The 19357-nt window shown below is 34.5% G+C and overlaps 1 protein-coding gene across 2 annotated transcripts; it reads left to right on the top strand.

The window, feature by feature from the left end:
* Positions 1-110: 110 nt before the first annotated feature.
* LOC111587984 (interleukin-6 receptor subunit beta) lies at positions 111-18909 on the top strand. Of its 2 annotated transcripts, none has more exons than XM_035942829.2 (15): positions 111-2143; positions 4221-4325; positions 4409-4529; positions 5384-5517; positions 5591-5721; positions 7055-7214; positions 7651-7733; positions 8332-8518; positions 11415-11615; positions 11821-11919; positions 12500-12640; positions 12713-12838; positions 14880-14964; positions 15045-15126; positions 16952-18909. In XM_035942829.2, the coding sequence occupies exons 1-15, from the start codon at positions 2077-2079 to the stop codon at positions 17408-17410; spliced, it is 2181 nt and encodes a 726-aa protein (XP_035798722.1). In that variant the 5' UTR covers positions 111-2076; the 3' UTR covers positions 17411-18909. The 2 variants fall into 2 exon arrangements, with proteins under 2 accessions (XP_035798722.1, XP_035798723.1); XM_035942830.2 differs by having other exon boundaries at positions 2110-2143; positions 4438-4529.
* The last annotated feature ends 448 nt before the right edge of the window (positions 18910-19357 follow it).

The following is a 19357-nucleotide window of genomic DNA, read 5'->3' as shown; positions in this document are numbered from 1 at the left end:
TTGAGAGAATTTCACTAAAATAATGTTTAGAACCACTGAAGGAACTCTGTGAAGCTTCTGACTCCGACTTTGTGATTTCTAGACAAGTTTAGGTTGAAAATATCGACAAAAATGTCCCAAATTTCAAGTACAATTTTGAGGTTTTTATGCTTAAGTTCCACCCAAACCTCCTCAGAATCGTCTGGTTTTTCATCTACAGGAACTTCAGTTCATTTAATAAAAATTCTACCTTCATACTGTGAATATTTTCAGAGTTTCAGGCCTTCAAAGGTTCAAATTTATCACTTTTTAATGGACTTTTCCCATCATTTCTGATCCTAAGAACTTCATCAGTTTTGGTCATAACAAGTTTTAGCAAATAAAAGGTGTCATTTTTTTCTCATCTTCCAGACGCGACTCATTTCACTGATTTTGCATCACTTTGGACAATTTTTGTGTCATTTTCTACAAATTTTAAATAGTTTCAATCAAGTTTTGAGCTACTTTGGTTTTAAATTGTTTTGGACGCATTTTGAGTCATTTTAATGTTTTTTTGTCATTTTTGGCAAATTCGGAGTCTTTTTGAACATGTTTTAAGACATTCTGGACAAGTTTTGAGTTACTTTGGGGAATTTTCAAGATACTTTGCCTAGTTTTTAAAAAAATCTTTTGACATGTTTTGAGTAAGGAGTTTTTTTGGTCTTTTTTGGACAAATTTGGAGTCTTTTGGGTTGAGTTTTCAATCATTTTGGACAAATTTGAATTGTTTAGGACAGGGTTTGAGTAATTTTGGACAAATAATGCAAAATTTTTCCAAAATTACAAAAAATTACCCAAAATTATTCAACAATGGTTTAAAATTGCTCAGAAATTGTCTGAAACGTTTGATAAAGTTTCCAAACATCACAGAAATGATGCTAAATTACTCATATCTGTGCAAAAAGACTCAAAATGTGTCCAAAAATGGCAAGAAAAAAATCTTTAAAAGGACTCAAAACTTGTCGAAATTATCTTGAAACTTATCAAAAATATCTGAACTTATCTTAAACAATTTAAAAATAGTCCAAAATGTCTGGAAACTTGTGCAAAATGGCTCCAAATTTGTCCAAAACCTCTTCAGTATGACTCAAAATGTGTCCAAAACAATTTATAACGTGTCAAAATATCTTCAATCTACCCCAAAGTAACTCAAAACTTGATTTAAACGATCTAAAACTTGTCCAAAATGTCTCCCAAAAGACTCCAAATTTGTCCAAAATGATCAAAAAAAATCTTTAAAATCAAAACGTGTCCAAGACGATTTAAAAATTAAAACTTACGCCCAGCCTTTTTCAAACAATTGAAAATGTTTCCAAAAGGTTTTAAAACTTGTACAAATGACTCAAAATGTGTTTAAAACCAATTAAAATGTGTCAAAGTGTCTTTAAACAAAATATCTCAGAACTTGTCCCAAAGAATTTAAAATTTGTCCAAAATATCTTGAAACTCGCCCCAAAAGACTCCAAATTTGTCCAAAGATGACACAAACCTCCTCATGATGAATCAAAACTTGTTACAAACCATTTAAATGTGTCAAAAATATATTCCAATTTCTTCAAAATATCTCAAAATTTTCCTAAACGATTTAAAAATTGTCCAAAATGACTCAAAGGAATCGTGTCTTGAAGATGAGCCTCTTATCAAAATGTAGGAAATAAAATGACACCTTTTATTCTATTAATCTTCACAACATTTGATTCTTTTTTTCTCCCTAAAAAGCTTCACGTGTTTAAAGTAACACCAGAGGTTTTCGGTTTTGAGCTTCTGTTCGTCGTCAGGACTGATTATTTCAACGTTGTTTTTCAGCTTCAGGGTCCTTTGGTCTCACTTTGACTCTGCAGGCTGCAGAAAAAAGAAGCAGTTCTGAGGAAACCTCTGATATGTTAATGTTTGAGGTTAGTTGAATGGAGTAATTTCCTGACAAGTTCACTTCGTCTTCCTCATTCTGAGAGACGACGTCCCGGCAGGTTTCTGATCGACTCTGAGCCGCTTTGAAGCACAAACTTTAATGTTTCTGTGAGTTGAAAACGAGCTGGTTTTTATTTTTTAGACGTTAAGATGGACGTTAAACTGCAGCTTTCTGTCTGGATTCTGAACGGCTTCTTCTTCACTGTTTTCTCTCTCGGTGAGTCAAACACTTTTTAATTTATGTCAGTCCAAATATATCAAGTTTATTTCTTGTATTTATCTGTAATTTACAGCAAATTATGCAGTAGCGGTTTGTTGTTTTTATAATTTTAACTTGTAGTCTCCTGTTGAGGGTAAACCTGCCCTTTAAAAAAAAAAAAAAAATAATAATAATAATGTAGGAAAATAATCAAATAAATTTTGTTAAAAGCTGGACACTTCAAGCTAAAAGTAATTAAAAATTAAATTAAAACTGTTGAGTGTTTTATCAGAGAATTTAAAGAATAAATAGGATTAAAAAAATAAATAATTAGAAACTTTAAGGGATAAAATTATATATTAAGATTTTTAAAATTAATTTGTAGAAACTTAGAGATATAATATTGCAAGAAAATGCAAGAAAAAATGGATTAAATATAAATTGAAAGTTGGAGTTTAAAACGTGCAAAAATATTCAGTACTTTAGAAGAAAATCAAAAAGATGAAAACAAAATCTGTAAATAATTAAATTTAAAGACTTGAGGCAGTAAAATAAATTAATATCTGACGTCCTCTTTTCACATTTTTTAACAAATTTAAAGATAAAATCATTAATAGAGGCTTTAAAGTGTAGAATTTTACAAGTAAGAGGCTTGAAGAAGATTAAATATTTAGTATTTTACAAAGAAATGATTTTTTTAAAAAAAATACTTGCTTTAATTAATTGTAAGTGTAAAATAAAGAGAGAATCCAATGATTAATATAAGAGAATAAAAAATTAAGCATTTTCAAAGATTAAAGGTATAAAAGTATTGAGTATTTTACAAGAAATATCTAAAAAAAAAAATCTAGATATAAATATGAATATTTTCACAAAATTAGATTTGTGTCAGAGACTTAAAAAGAAATGAAGACATAAATTCAAAAAGAAAAAAATGCATAATTAGGAAGAATAAAGGAAGAACAAAACAATGAAAGAATGAAAAATAAATAAAGACTTAAAAATGTAAAACTCACATATTTTCCAAACAATCAAAGAAATTAAAATATAAAAATATTTTTAAAGGAATAGATTTAAATTAGAGGCTTAAAGGAGTGGAAAAAAATTAAAATTTTAAATAAAGAAAAAAAAATATATATTTACATTTTACTTAAAAGTTAGAGGCGAGGAGAGGGTTAAATATTCAGCATTTTATAAACAAGTAAAAAAAAGACCTAATTAAATTTAAAGAGTGCAATGATAAATATAAGAGAATAAAAATTTAACATTTTCAAACCTTGAAGGTTTAAAACTACCATGTATTTTGGAACAAATGAAAAAATATATAAATATAAATATTTTTACAGGATTAGATTAATGTCACAGTCTTTAAAAACAGAAATAAAGACATTAATGGAAAACTAAAAAAAATTACATTTTTATAACTAGTGAAGTAGAAAAAAGGAAGAATAAACTGAAAGATTTATTTTTTTAAATTAAGGCTTAAAAGGGTAAAATTCACATATTTTACAAAAAATTAAAATAAAAAGTATTTTTTAAAGGATGAGAATTAAATCAGAAGCTTAAAGGAGTAGAAAAAATTTATATATTATAAAAGTAAAATGTATATTTACATTTTATTTAAACGTTAAAGGGTTAAATATTTAATATTTTACCAAAACAACATAATAATAAGTTTTAGAAAAGACTTGTAATTAAATTTTGATGTAAAATAAAGAGAGAATAAAATGATAAATATAAGAGAATAAAACATGAATAGAAAGAAATTAAAAGAAAATTAAAAGAAGTAAAAAATGTTTGAATATTTTTTAAAGGATTAGAATTAAATCAGAAGCTGAAATAAGTTAAAAAAATGTAAATAAAAAATAAAGGCAGAAGTATATTTGCATTTCACTTAAAGGTGTAAAAATCACCAGTAGTTATTCTTTCTTTAAAAAAATTTCTACAAGGAAATAGAAATATAAAAGTAATAGAAGTCTGAAGCGTGTGATGGTTAAATTGATTAAATTGGTTTTAAATTCAGATTATTTTTACAGTTTTACTGGTTATTGATTATAGATTATCTGATCGTGTTCAACATGTTTTTTTCTTTCAGAAATGACGGTGAGGAACTCAGAGCTGAAACTCTGTAAAGAAAACGCTGCTGTTTGTGTGATGGATCAGAGAGACTGCAGACGTTTGGTTTCTGCTGCTGCTCACAGTGAGGAACTTCTCCTTTATTCCAGCTGTTATTTCTCTTTGTTTAATCTCAAAACTGGATCTTCTGGTTGTTTTTTCCTGCAGAGCCTCTGAACATGTCGTGTTTCTACCAGAGATCCTCAGACGACGTTCCATCAGTGACCTGCAGCTGGAAGCAAGAATCAAACCGAAACTACCAACCGGACACTTCGCTGGTCTTCACCCGGTAAGATATAGAATAAATCTAATAAATCTAGAATACATCTAGAATAAATCTAGAATAAATGTAGAAAAAATCTAAAATAATCCAGAATAAATCTAAAAGAAATGTAGAATAAATCTGAAATAAATCTAGAATAAATCTAAAATAAATATGAAATAAAATTAAAATAAATATGGAATAAATCTAAAAATAAATATGAAAGAAATCTAAAATAAATCTACAATAAATCGGAAAAATATATAGAATAAATCTGAAATCTAAAATAGATTTAGAATATATCTAAAATAAATATAAAAATAAATATATAAATCTAAAGTAAATCCCAAATATGTCGAGAGTAAATCTAAACTAAATCTAGAATGAACCTACAATAAATCTAAAATAAATCTGATAAATTAAAAATAAATCAGATAAATCTAAAATAAATTTTAAATAAGTCTACTGAATTTAAAAAAATAAAAACTGACCAAAGATCCACAAAAATGCACAACAACAAACAAAAGAAGTCATTTTTCAGCAGCTACAGGGACCATCTCATAAAAATATAGAAATGTTTCATAACTAACATCCAGACTTAATTTTGTGATTAGGGTTTACTTTTGTGCAATTTTTAAAAAAGAAACATGTAGACTAAAGTGATGTTGATGAAATATATACAATATATCCAAATATAAGCTTAGATTTGGTCCATTTTCTTTAATAAAACACATCTGAATATTGAAAATCCACTGATATCTTCTATGTTTGCAGTTTCTACCTGATGAATGATCAAAGTGGTGATTTAATTTCAAAGAAAACGTGTCTGGATAGGATTCTACCGGATGTTAACCTCTGTTTTCTTTCCTTTTCTCTCTCAGCGGAGGTAGAATCTCGTTCTGTTCGGGAATCTTCAACCCGACCGCCGTCCTCAACGTCTCAGTGAGGATGAAGAACTTCCAGACAGGAGCAGAAACCTGGTCTTCGCCTCACACCGTGTTCCTCTATGAAGCAGGTTGGACTCACCGACCAGACGACGGACAGAAAAACGTTAATTTGTGATGAATAAACCCTCTTTGTCTCCTCAGTTAAACCCTCCAGGCCTTCGTTGACTCTGATCGGATGCTCTGAAGATTCTCTGGTCGTGTCGGTGAAAAGCAGCAGCGATGGAAGCTGCAGGATTCGATATAAACTCAACAACGTTCACCAGTGGACTCTGGTTAGAATCAGACACTCATCACTGACTAGAAGCACGAAAAACACAGGAAACTAAGCTGTTCACTGGTTAATTTAGCTCATTTCAAGCATTAATTCATGTGATGTGATGCATCTCATGTTAAAACTACAAAAATAAAGCTTTGATTTTGCTTCATGTGAGCAAAAACTGTCAGAAATTCAAGTTCAAGATGCTTGAAACTGAAAAAAAGAGACTTTACCATAAGAAACGGCACAAAATATTCAGTTTATTGGTGATATTTGATAGTTGCAAGCAAAAATAGTCTCCTGTTGTCTTCATTTACAGGCACCAAAACATATTGTTTCTTTGTCTGAAAAAAATCCAAAAATTCAGCAAAAAAAATTCCCCAAATTTCTGAAAATTTGCAAAACCTTCAGGAAGAAAATTCCAATAATTCTTGAAAAGTTTCCCCTAAAATTATTTTTAAAAAATCCCTCAAATTTGGCAAGAAAATTCTTGTAAATGTTTTCAAAAAATGAGTAAAAATCTTCCAAAAAAAAATCCTAAAAATATCTAAAATGATTCCATATATATCAGTAAAACTTCTAATATTTTGCAGTGAATTTCGCTGGATTTTGGTTGTTTTTTGTGTGAATGTTTTTAAGAAACATTTTTTACATTTCTTTTTTTCACCAAAAAATGTTCAAAGATTTCCCCAAAATGTTGAAAATGTGGACATCAGAAGTTTCACTGTGAAAATGTATATTTTTTTCCACATTTTCAACTTTAAAACGGGTCAATTTTGACCTGCAGAACGACACCAGGGTTAAAATAAGTTGAAATGTTTGTCAGAAATTCAAATTCAAGATGTTTGAAACTGAATTATTTGACTTTAAAGTCGCCTGAGTTTAACTGAAACAGGACGGCAAAGAAAGTATTGAGTTTTTTACATATATACAGTCTAAAATTTAGAATATTTAATCCATCTCAGTTTCAAAAACATCTTCTAACAACAAGCCTGAAACAATACATGATCCCAACAATGTTCAGTTTCATACATGTTTTCTTTTGTTAAAATAAGACATTAAGACAAGAAACTGCAGAAATATCTAGTTTAATGGTGAAATGTGATCATTTCTAGCAAAAATAGTCTTAAAACTAGTAAAACAGACTTCGTATAAGCAAACAACCATCAAAAATCCAAGTTCAAAATGCTTGAAATTGAATCATTGCTGTGAAGAATTGAGTGCATTTGGTGCTTAATGTGATTATTGACATTTGATAAGTGAAAAATATGTTTTAATTCATTAGCCGAGTTTCTTGGATTTCCTCATTTACAGTCACAATTTAGTTTATTTATGTGTTTCGTTTCCAGCTTCCAGATTCTGTTTCTGTCGGTGCCGACCGTCAGCTGATCTTCACCATCAAACATCTCCAGACCTTCAGCGTCTACAGAGCTGCTGCTTCCTGCAAACCGAAGGTCGGTGTCTGGAGCGACTGGAGCTCCGAAACCAGCGGAAAAACTCTGGACAGAGGTGAGAGTTTAGAGAAATTACAGTGAAAACATGGACGTGGCCACTGCAGTAGTGCAATACCACCGAGCTCCACTAGGGGCTGGATCCTAAATGTTCTGACTCCCATTCAAAGCTCCTCATGAAAAGCTCCGTCGATAACGTTCCCACAACACTGGATAACGGTATCTACAAGTTCTAATAATTATTTAAAGAAAACATTTCAGTCAAATGTTCAAAAACAAATGTTTAGGAATAATTGAAGTTAATATCATGTTTTCATATCAGCATTCAGAGAACGTTATGGAGACCTCAGATGATTTTCATACAACGTTTCTGTGATGTGATATCTTCTGCCTGCAGCGTTCTTTGACATGTTAAATATTAAAGACAGAACATTTTGAAGAAGAACTCAAACTGTTTGAGGTTCACTTTTAACTCTGTTCTGTCTCTTTATCAGCTCCTTCGAAACCTCCAGATGTTTGTTACAGACTCGACAAAACCAACTCTGATGGATCTTTACTGCTTTATCTCATGTGGAAGGTAAAACTGTGTGAAATAGTGGAGAAAACAGGTTTTCTACAAATCTAGCTGTGAAACCTGGTAGAAAACTCATACAAACAAGAGAAACTTAGTAGAAACTTGGTAGAAACCTGATAAAAACCTGAGAAACCTAGTAGAAACCTGAGAAACTTACTAGAAACCTGGTAGAAACCTGAGAATTTTACTAGAAACCTGGTAGAAACCTGAGAATTTTACTAGAAACCTTGTAGAAACCTGAGAAACTTACTAGAAACCTGAGAAACTTAGTAGAACCCTGGTAAAACCTGGTAGAAACCTTGTCAAGAAATGTAGTAGAAACTTAATAGCAACTTGAAAAACTTGAGAAAGCTGGTAGAAACCTGAGAAACTTAGTAGAAACCTGAAAAACTTGATAAACCTGGTAGAAACGAGAAATTTAGTAGAAACCTGGTAGATATCTGAAAAATCTGGTACAAACCTCGTCAAGAACCTGGTAGAACCCTGGTAGAACCCTGGTAGAACCCTGGTAGAAACCTCATCAAGAAATGTAGTAGAAACTTAATAGCAACTTGAAAAACTTGAGAAACCTGGTAGAAACTTTTCCTGAACGTGTCTTCAGGCTCCTGACCCCGGTGATGCTGGAGGTCGTATCCTTGGTTACCAGGTGAGCTGCGATGGGTCGGTTCAGAACGTTACCGGGGCGATGGCGCTCCTGGTGGTGGAGGAGGGGAACTGCAGCGTCGCCGCCTTCAACACGGCCGGACGTTCACCTGCTGCACACCTGAAGGTGGAGCAGAGACGAGGAGGTGAGACTCTGGTCAATCAGCAGCTTTAGTTTCATCTAAGAAAACCCGGGAAGTCAGGAAACAGTAAAAAACACGAAGGTTCATCGACTCAAATGTCTGATTTTGTCAATAAAAACCCAAAGTGTGATGCCACATTTGGGTTTTTCCGTCTGGAATCATCAGAACTTCTGCTCAACCATCTCTGACTTACCTTTTTAATTCAGAACTTAGAGTTTTGAAGAGGAATCTGTGGTGTTTTATTCTGATTAGCAAATATTCTCCAAGTACTTCTTTACTACTTTAAAATCTCAGAGAATATTTCTGTCTTTTCCAGTAAACTTCCTCTTTAATCTCTAATAATTTTCAAGTTTTTTTCACATAAATTTTCAACATTTCATGAGTTTTTAATCTCAGACAATTTTCGAGTATTTTCTTGTAAATTTATGGCTTCAATCAATATCGGAGAATTTTCAATTTTAGAATATATCCTTTTTTTTATTTGGGTTTTTTCGAGTAAATGTTAAGCATCAATCTCAGAGAAAATAAATTATTTTCTCCGAAGCTCACAGAGAATTTCAGAATTTACTCACCATTGAATGGCATTTTAATTAAAGAGAAAGAAAAATGATTTTTTAAGTCAAATCTTATTTAAAATATGAAGCAAATTAGACTCAAACACAAGAAACAACAGAAAATATTTAGTTAATGAATTAAATTTGTTAATTACAAGCAAAAACTTCTTAAAACTTGTTAAAAAAAACAACAGAAATGCTGAATATTTGGCTTCATATATGCAAATAGCTGCATTATCACTTGAAAAAACTTGGTGCTTTACGTTATTTTTTCATATTTGATGAGAAAAAATGTGTTGAAATCGTCCTTAAACAAGAGTTTCAGACTTTATTGGATTCCCTCTTTGCAGTGCAGTTTATTGGTGACGTGCTTTTTGTATATAAAACCTTTAAACTTGAAGAGTTTGTGTCTCTGTGACGTGATGAGTGGATTATTTAGTGTTTTAATTCTGCTTCAGAGCACCAGATAAAACTACCAGCAGTGATGTGAGCTTTAATGATTATCAGGATGCAGTTTTTTTCATCACATTTAAGAACTGAGGCTCCGTTTCTGCAATATCCTGTGAACTCGAGGGTTTTTATCAGAGGAGGAAACAGCGACGAGATGTTCAGATAAAGTTTCCTCACAGTCAGATGTTCTCTTCTGATATTTACCTGCAAACAGCAGAAAAGCAGAAGCTGAACGCCGCTCAGTTGGAGAGTTTGTTAGAAAAAGCTGCACGAACTAAACGTTTTCAGTGATTTCTATAAAGTCTGTTGCGTTTGTGTCTGAACTTCTCTGAATCCTAAAAGCTGCCGGCAGGTTTGAAACACAAAGATAGCAAAAATTACACAATAGTTTAGAGCCAGAAACTGTAGAAACAGAAATAATTTTCAGAATTTCTGCTTTCATTTGGTCCCTGAAGTAATAATTCAGACGTTGTGTTGATTCTAGATGCTGTAAAAAAGGATAGAGACGAACAAAAGGTCAAAACCTCCTCAAAGACGCACAAAACGACAAAAACAAGACACAAAGACACAAAAATGTATTTTATGTCCACAACTAAACAACCAAGATGAAAAAAATTATGCATAAAAGAAAGAAGATGAAATTGTGTTGCAGTGAAAAAGCTTGTAGAAACTGGAAAAATGGAAAAAAGGTAAGTAACACGTGGAGACGAAACAAAACTACAAAAATCAGAGAGAACTACAAAATGAGACACAGAACTACAAAGATGAGACAACAATCAGACACAGAACTACAAAAATCAGACAGAGTTACAAAAATGAGAGACAGATCAACAAAAAAGACACAGAACTACAAAAATGATGAACAGAACTGTTATGATTCTGCTCCTTCTCCCTCTTTCTTTCTTCCTCCTGGTTTTTCTGCATCTATTTTGACCTGTTTGTCCCTTTAGCTCCCTCTGTCTGTCGTCTCTCCTCGTTCCTGTCTCTGTCTCTCCCTGCTCACCTGTCTGCACTCAGCTGATTACTGCACCTGACTCACATTGCAGTAATCAGCTCACCTGCCCTCAATCTCACCTGTTAAACCCTGTTCATTCTCTCAGCCCCCGTTGGATCATAGATACTGTTCCCCACTAAGCCTCCCACCTCTGGACTGCTTCACCCCATGGACTCTGCTGTTCCCCCTCCTGGATTTCCCCCCTCTTAGACTCTGTTGTGTTCCTGTTTGTCTGTTCATGGATTTTCCTCAGCCTGTTTTCCCCTCCGTTGTCAGTTTCCCCATCTTGTGAGTAGTGTTAGTGTTGTTAATTCACTTTAGTTTTGTAGACTTCCGTTTTTGTAATCTGGGTGTTGGTTTTAGTAGTGACTTATTTAGGATAGATTTGGTTTAGTTCCCCCCTGTTCAGTTGCCCATTTTCTCTATTGGTTTAGTTCCTGTTTTGTTAAAATAAAAACCTCTTTCCCTTGAACCACCTGTCTGCCTCTATCTGTGCCTGCACCTGGGTTCTCTGACCCCTTCCTGTAACAAGAACTACAGAAATGAGAGAACTACAAAAATGAGAGACAGATCAACAAAAAAGACAGAACTACAAAAATGAGGGACAGAACTACAAAAAAGACAGAATTACAAAAATGAGGGACAGAACTACAAAACTCAGACAGAACTAAAAAACTGAGACAAAGAACCACAAGAAGACACTGAATGACTGAAACAAGACACCAAACTGAGACAAGCAGGACTATTTTAGTGAAAAATGAACCTACAGTGAAGAAAAGATGTGACAGGAAACAACAAACAACTGGAGACTGTAGTTCAGAGGATTAAACTCTAAAGAAGAGGTTTAGAATCTGTCATGATGATCTTGTTTCTTTTCCTAACCTGCTGCTGTTTCCTGCAGATCTTCCCTCCGTCAGGAACTTGTGGGTTTCCAGCTCGTATCCAGATGTAGAAGCTCTTCTGGTCCAGTGGAAGTTTCCCATCAGTCCATCTTCTGTGCCACCAATCAGCTACTTGAACCTTCAGTGGAACTCTGAGTTGAATCCGTCCACCAGCCGCTGGTCCACAGTGGACGGTTTGTCCTCCTCCACTCTTATTAAAGGTGATTCTTTGTCCTGCAGAAGATCGTGATCACAGCGATGAAAGAATCTGTGACACATTTTAATCATGTTTTTTCATGCGTTAATGTGAAGTTAACTGAAGTTATTTATGGTGTTATTGTTGCCTTAAACTTCCACTCAGTACTTGATATAATCAGTTTACAGTCTGGACTGCAGATACTGACTGTGAGGCTGATGTGGTTCCAGATGTGGACTCTGCTGAATCCTACCTGATCACTGTGATTCCTGTTTACCACCAACTCTGTGGACCACCTCAGTCTCTCTCTGCTGACCTGAAACATGGAGGTAAACCTGAGATACCTGGTAGAAACCTGAAAAACCTGGTAGAAACCTGAGAAAGTTGAGAAACCTGGTAGAAATCTGAGAAAGTTGAGAAACCTGAGAAAGTTGAGAAACCTGGTAGACACCCGAGAAACCTAGTAGAATTCTAGTAGAAACCTGAAAAACCTGGTAGAAACCTGAGAAAGTTGAGAGACCTGGTAGAAACCTGAGAAAGTTGAGAAACCTGGTAGAAAACCTGGTAGAAAACTGAGGAACCTCCTAGAAATTTGGTAGAAACAAGAGAAACCTGAAAGACTTAGTAGAACCCTGAGAAACCTGGTAGAAACTAAGAAACCTGGTAGAAATCAGAGGAACCTCCTAGAAACCTGGAAGAAAACTGAGAAACCTGGTAGAAACCAGAGGAACCTCCTAGAAACCTGGTAGAAACTTGAGGAACCTGGTACAAACCTGAGTAACCTCCTAGAAACCTGGTAGGAACCTGAGGAACCTGGTACAAACCTGAGTAACCTCCTAGAAACCTGGTAGGAACCTGGTAGAAACCTGAAATAAAAGGAGAAATGTCTGCTCTACTTTTGGTTTTCAGCTTTGTTGGAGGTCGTCGGTCTGAAAGTTGCTGCTGTAAATAAAACAACAGTAACCGTGAAGTGGGCGTGGCAAAGGAGGTCTGGACCAATCAGAGTGCGGCGCTACAGAGTGATGCTGAGGACGGACTCTGACAGGCAGAGTGGGTTCAATTCTCTCTTATGAACTTTATTTCACCATCAGCCTGTAAAAACACTGAAACTGTGTCTTCCAGGTGTGTCTCTGTGGCCCGACCAATCACAGCACACCTTCTTCAGCCTGACGCCCTACACACAGTATTCTCTGCTGCTATTGGCTGATGACGTCACCAGGAGCATCGTCCCCGTGACGACAGATTTCGGTGAGTTGGAGGCTCTTTCTTGCTGTGTGGTGGGTTTTTCCCATCATGCTCTCTGCCTGCGGCGCCCCCTACTGGGTGAAGGTCTGCAACTACAGTTTATTTACTGTCAAACTGAATGATTATTACTTAATTCAAATATCTTCCACAATTAATTGTGTAAATTCTGCATTATATCAATATTATCTGCATTTCAAAGACTGCGTTATATTATTTTTCGACAAGAAGACTGTATATTATTAATATTTTTTACATTTAAAATACTTTATGCTATTAATATAATATTCAGTATTTTCTCTATTTAAAAGACTGTTTATTATTCAGGTGTTCTATATTATCCACATTTTTAAAAAAAAGACTATATCATTAATATTTTCAACATTAAGAAGACAGTATATTATTAATATTTTCTAGATTGAAATGACTATATATTATTTATGTTTTCTACATTTAGAAGACTGTATAATACTTATAATTTCAAAATTTAAGACTGCATATTATTTATATTTTTGATGTTTAAAAGACTATATATTATCAACATTTTCTGCATTTAACAGACTGTATGTAATTCATAGTTTTCACATGATAAAATATGAATAATATACAGTCTATGAAATGTAGAACATATTTGTTTTAATATTAATAGTGTTATTATTATTATTAATATTTTCTGTATTTAGAAGAAAGTATAATATACAGATAATAATATAAGAAAATATTATTATATTAACATTAATAATATATTTATTAATATTTATAATATTACTAAGATTTTCTACATTGAAAAGACTGTATATGGACAATATTATGAATATTAATAATATATTTATTCATAATATTATTAAGATTTTCTACATTTAAAAGACATTATATAGTACAGTATATTGACAATATTATTAATATTTCAGTTGTAAAGCCTTTGGACTGTTTATCACTCTGCTCTTAGATTTATTCCTGGTGACGGGTACAGAACTCATCACTGTGTTCTGTATGAGAAGGTTGGTTGATCTTCTCTGGAAAAGAGGAGCAACAAACATTGGTTTTTATATCTTTAAGGCCCTGGTTGGAAAATTACCACCTTAAATCTCAAACTTGTTAAAGTGGAATGCTGGTAGCTATACAACTGATCTGCTACTTCTTAAAGTTCCTCGAACACGAACTGAACTTGGTAAAGCAGCTTCTTCTTTTGATGCTCCAAGTTCATGGAACATCCTCCAACACTCTAAAAATTCTTCTTCTTCTTCTTTTCAGAGTTCAGGACTTTCATTTCTAACCATTGTGTTTCATGTTGCAACTGTTTTACCTGATTTTATTTTTATTTATTCATTTATTTTAATTATTTTATTTTATCTACCCTATCGTTGATGAAAGTATTGTTCAGTGATTATTCTGCACTTGTTTTATTGTGCAGTGGATTTAATGTGTCTGTAATCTAGATGGCAGTGGAAATGAGGGAAACCTCAATGTCCTTTGGAGAATAAATAAAGGTTTGAAAATGAAAAATGAAAAAAAAAAATCTGTATTTAAATGTAGAAAGTATTAATAATTTAAGATAAGATAAGAAATTATTAATATCTGTATTAATATTAATGATAAATTTATTAATATTAATAATATATTTTCTACTTAAAATATTGTATATTATTCATATTTTTACATTGTACAGTTTCATTTTTCCATCATAAAATATGAACAATTTACAGTCGTTTAAATGTAAAAAATATTAATAAAATGTTTTCTGAATATAATTCAGAAAATATTATTAATATTTTCAGTATTTAGAAGACTGTATACTAACAGTATTTTTGACATTTACAAAACTGTATAACATCAGTATTTTTTGCACTTAAACGACTGCATTATTCTTTTTGTTTATGTCTAAAGGAAAATAATAAATCCTGAGTCGACGCTGGAGTAATGATAGAAGAAGAATGTGTGTTTTAAAAACAGAAGCATTCTGTAATTCTTACAGATAAATAAAGTATTGTCCAGATTTAGAGCTTTTGCTTCTAAAAAGGTAAATTATTTTTTTCCTGGCCTCCAGATGAACTTCCAGCTGTTGCCACGGCGACTCCTCTGCTGTTGCTGGCCGTCACCGTCTTCATCATCTCCATCCTCTCCAGGACTGTGTAGGTGTTCAGGAGTCAAACTGCCGATCTGTTAATGCAGCATGTTGTCTGTAGTTTATACCGTTTATTTATCTGTGCAGGTACAAGTCGTACTTCTTCCCTCCCATCTCCAGCCCTCGAGGAAGCACCACAGGCCAGTGGCTGATGGACCCAAGCCTCCAGGTAACCTCAGTTTTACTGCTTTTATGTTTGGTTTTCTGACCGAGTGGTTCTAGATGTAGTTGAAGAAGACGCTGTGCTCACCAAACAGAAACACAAACAAACTGCAAAGAGGCTCAAAATCATGAAAACAAAACCAAGAACCTACAGAAACCAACCAAAGAAAATAAATGAACAAGCAAAATGACTGCAAAGAGAGGCAAAGGCAGCCCTGTGTGAAAGTTTGTGACTACAAAAAACATAAAAACATGGAAACCAACTACAGAGTTAAAAAGATGCAAAAATCAATCAAAATTTGATGAAAAACACCTGAAAAGAGATCCAAAAGAACCACTACAAGATGCAAAATTATCATAAAAACATGAAACCGACTAAAAAGACACAAAATAAGCACAGATAGACCACTGCAACCTGACCTACGGTGACTCTAAAGAGACTCAGAACAACCATAAAACAGGTGCACAATAACCAAAAAAAGAACTGCAGTAAGAAAATGACAACAGAAAAATACAAACTGACCACAAAGCGACTTAGTCTGACCAGAAACGTACTCAAACCAAACAAATAGGGGTGCAAAAAGAGTACACACAAATGGAAAACTACTGCAGACAGATACAAAATGAAAACAAAGACGCAAAACTAAATAAATACTAATAGATGGCCAATTGAGCCAACATGAACACAAACAGACTCAAAACAACCATTAAAGAGGTGCACATATGCAATAAAGAGTAGGAAAATGATTACAAATAGATGCAAGTCATCTGCAAAGAGAAGGATAATGACCAGAAAGATACACAAACCAGTCAAAAGGGGCACAAAATGAGCACAGACATGGAACTGATCGAAAAGAGACACAAAATAAACTGAAGTAAATGCAAAACTACTGTAACTTGAGCCTCAATGTCCAGAAAGTGACAAAAAATAAAAGAGATGCGTGATAACAACAAAGACCTGCAAAAAGAAACCGAAACAACTACAGACTGAAAATAGTCATAAAGATGCACAAACCAACAAAAATGACTGCAAATGATGGAAACTCTCTGCAAAAGAGACTCAAAATGGCAAGAAATATCCACAAGTCAATCAGAAAAAGAGGTGGAAAAAAGGAGCAGGTAAAGATGTGAGGAGACTGCAATGACAAAATGACTTAAAACAACTGTAAAAGAGATGCACAAGACTCAAAATGAGCAGAAAGATATGCAAACAAGTTGAAAATAGATATATAATTGATGCAATGTGTTACCAAGTGAGCACAAACAGGTGGAACCGACTGAAAAGAGAGAAAAATGGACACAAATAGATGTAAAACTGCTGCAAACTGAACCAATGTGACCACAAAGAGACTCAAAACAACCATTAAAGAAGTGCACATTAGCAATCAAGAGTAAGAAAATTACTACAAATAGATGCAAGTCATCTGCAAAGAGGCATATAATGACCAGAAAGATACAAAAAAAACAGTCAAGAAGGGATGCAAAATGAGCACAGACATGAAACTGATCGAAAAGAGACACAAAATACACACAAGTAAATGCAAAACTATAGCAAATTGATCCTCAATGACCAGAAAGAGACCAAGCAAACCACAAAAGAGATGCTCAAGACAGAAAATGAACACAAAGATGTACAAACTTGTCAAAAATAGATGTATAATTGATACAATGAGCACAAACTGATGTAAAACTGCTGCAAACAGAGACAAAATGTCAATAAAGACTCAAAACTCAGAGTTGTTTGGAGATATTTTCATTCCATGTGTCTCATATTAGAGGTGGAGGTCTGAAGAGTTGAAATAAAAACATCTTTATCTTTAATTCCTCAACAGAAATGCGTGGAGAAAAACATCCTGGAGATCGAAGACTTCCAGGTGAGAGATGTTCTCGGAGATAAAAGTCTCATCACGGTGAACCCGAACTCTCTGCTGCCATCAGAGGAGATGCATGAAGACTCGCCTTTACCCGTCCAGCTGTCCGTCCAGCTGTCCGTCCAGCTAGCCACCCTCAAACTGGACTCTGAGTACGTTTCTGAAGCTCCACAGATCTCAGACCAGCATCGACACGAAGCTCACAGCCGGTTTAATCAGAAAGAGGACGAGCAGCTGGACGTCTCGAAACGACACTTTGATGAGTTTGAGGCTCATCAGACGAGCTGTGAGGAGGAGTTTCTGCTGAACTCTGAAGCAGAAAACGAACACGGCGACGGATCTTATCTCATCTGTGAGACGGATTACATCACCAACAGCTGCTTCAGGGCTGATGGAAATAACAGCTTCAGCACTGCTTGAGCTCAGAGGCAAACAGGGAACAGCAGATTAAAGGACTGGTGGCCTCTAGTGGCTGTAAAGTTACACTGCAGAGAGACTCTAAATGCCCAGGAAGATGCATAAACCAATTAAATAACAACTTAAAGGAAACAAAAAGGTGTAAAACCACTGCAAACTGAGCAAAAGAGACTCAAAGCAGCCACAAATGAGATGCAAAATAACAACGAGCTGAAAAATCACCACAAAAACGATGGAAGACGATTGTAAAGAGACTCAAAATGACCACAAACATCTGCAAACCAACACAAAAATGATGCAAAATGAGCACAAAACGGTGCAAAATGACTGCAAACTGAGCCTAAACGACTATAAAGACTCAAAAGGACTATAAATGTGCTGGAAGTGAGATGCAAAATGGCTTTAAAGAGACACAAAATGCACCACAGCGATATGTAAAGTGACCGCAAAACAATGGAACTGGCTGAAAACAGTCACAAACAGATCTAAAACTATTACAAACTGTTCCAAAGTGACTCCAGAATAAAAATTTAAGGCATGTTAGCCAAGCTAGTGTTACTTTATGGCTGTAAAATTACACTGTAAAGAATAAAAGTCACCACTAAGAGACTCAAAATGTGCAGAAAGATGCACAAACCAACCCAAAAAACCAAACAGAAAAACCACCTTAAAGTAAACAAGCAGATGTAAAACCACTGAAAACTGAGTCAAAGTCACCACAAAGAGACAAACCAACCAAACACAAAACACAAAACCAACTTAAAGGAAATAAACAGGCTGAACCACAAAAGCTAAAATATTTCTAGGTAGTCTAATCCAAGCAGAACAGTGTTTCAAAGTTATTCTACAAATATAAGTAAGATTTATTTTTAAAAGCACTTTAAAACACCACAGACATAAATCGGAGGAGACTCGTCATGTAGTTTTTGTGATTTCTTTGGGAGTTTTCACTGCATTCGTGTTCATTCAGAACAACAAACAAACACCACAGTTGTCTGTTTAAATTGTTTTGGTTCATGGAAGATAAAACACGTTTAATTAACAAAGTGAAATTAAAGCTGCAGGCAGCGTTGAATTGACAAATCAAGGTGTGACACAGAAGTGAAGGTGAGGAAACGTAGCTGACCAGTTTCAAGGATCATATCACAGAGTTTGTAGAAGCGGTACATTCAAACATAGACTATTTTCAGAGTTACAGTGTGGCTTATAAGGAGGCAAAATGCCACAGATTTTCTGGATTAATCCAGTCATCTTAGCTATTTAGCTAGTGCTACAGCAAGCTGATATATCATAACATTAGTAGCTTAACAGAGTCAGCTAATTAGCCTTTCAGACTGAAAATAATACATTTTTACTCCCAGTGTGCTGTTTTGTCAGCTTCCATAGATCCCCGTGTCCACTGCTCCCATTTCCCGTAGTTCCCCGTTGTCTCCAGTAGGTGTCGCCCTTGCCTTATTCCTAGTAGAGCAAGGGCTTAACTGTGAATAAATGACTAAATCTTTCCTCTCTGTGCTTGAGTCTCTGTATTTCATGTGACAGGATGAGGATGTGGTGATGCAGCTCATGAAGACTGCAGTGTTTGTTTTTCTTGCAGAGTTTCACCTTCATGTTCTTCCTGCACTGATGTAGATGTTCAGCCACGACATTCTGACCACTGACAGGTGAAGTGAAGAACATCGATCATCTTGTTGTAATGATTGTTCTGCTGGGAAACCTTGAGTCCTGACATTGATGTTAATGTTTGACATGTACCATCCACCTAAACACTGCAGCTCAAACATCCCCTCATACCACCAGCAGTCCTTGATGCCAGTTGCTGCCCTCAGCTGGTCAGGAGCGACCCGGGGAACATGACAGAGCTAAGGTGTTCTCCTGGGTTCTACCATCCTGGTACCACAGGACTTCCCCAGAGGTCCTGTGGTACCAGGATGGTAGAACAGGACCTCTAGG

Source organism: Amphiprion ocellaris, chromosome 6 (genome assembly GCF_022539595.1).
Source record: "Amphiprion ocellaris isolate individual 3 ecotype Okinawa chromosome 6, ASM2253959v1, whole genome shotgun sequence".
Taxonomy (NCBI): domain Eukaryota; kingdom Metazoa; phylum Chordata; class Actinopteri; family Pomacentridae; genus Amphiprion; species Amphiprion ocellaris.
This window is presented reverse-complemented; position numbering and strand designations above follow the sequence as displayed.

Bases quoted from the DNA above. Each gene is read 5' to 3' on its own strand.
- LOC111587984 (XM_035942829.2), top strand. From the start codon at position 2,077: ATGGACGTTAAACTGCAGCTTTCTGTCTGGATTCTGAACGGCTTCTTC. The intron at 4,326-4,408 runs GTGAGGAACTTC...TTTTTCCTGCAG, and splicing joins GGTTTCTGCTGCTGCTCACA to AGCCTCTGAACATGTCGTGT. The intron at 8,519-11,414 runs GTGAGACTCTGG...TGTTTCCTGCAG, and splicing joins GGTGGAGCAGAGACGAGGAG to ATCTTCCCTCCGTCAGGAAC.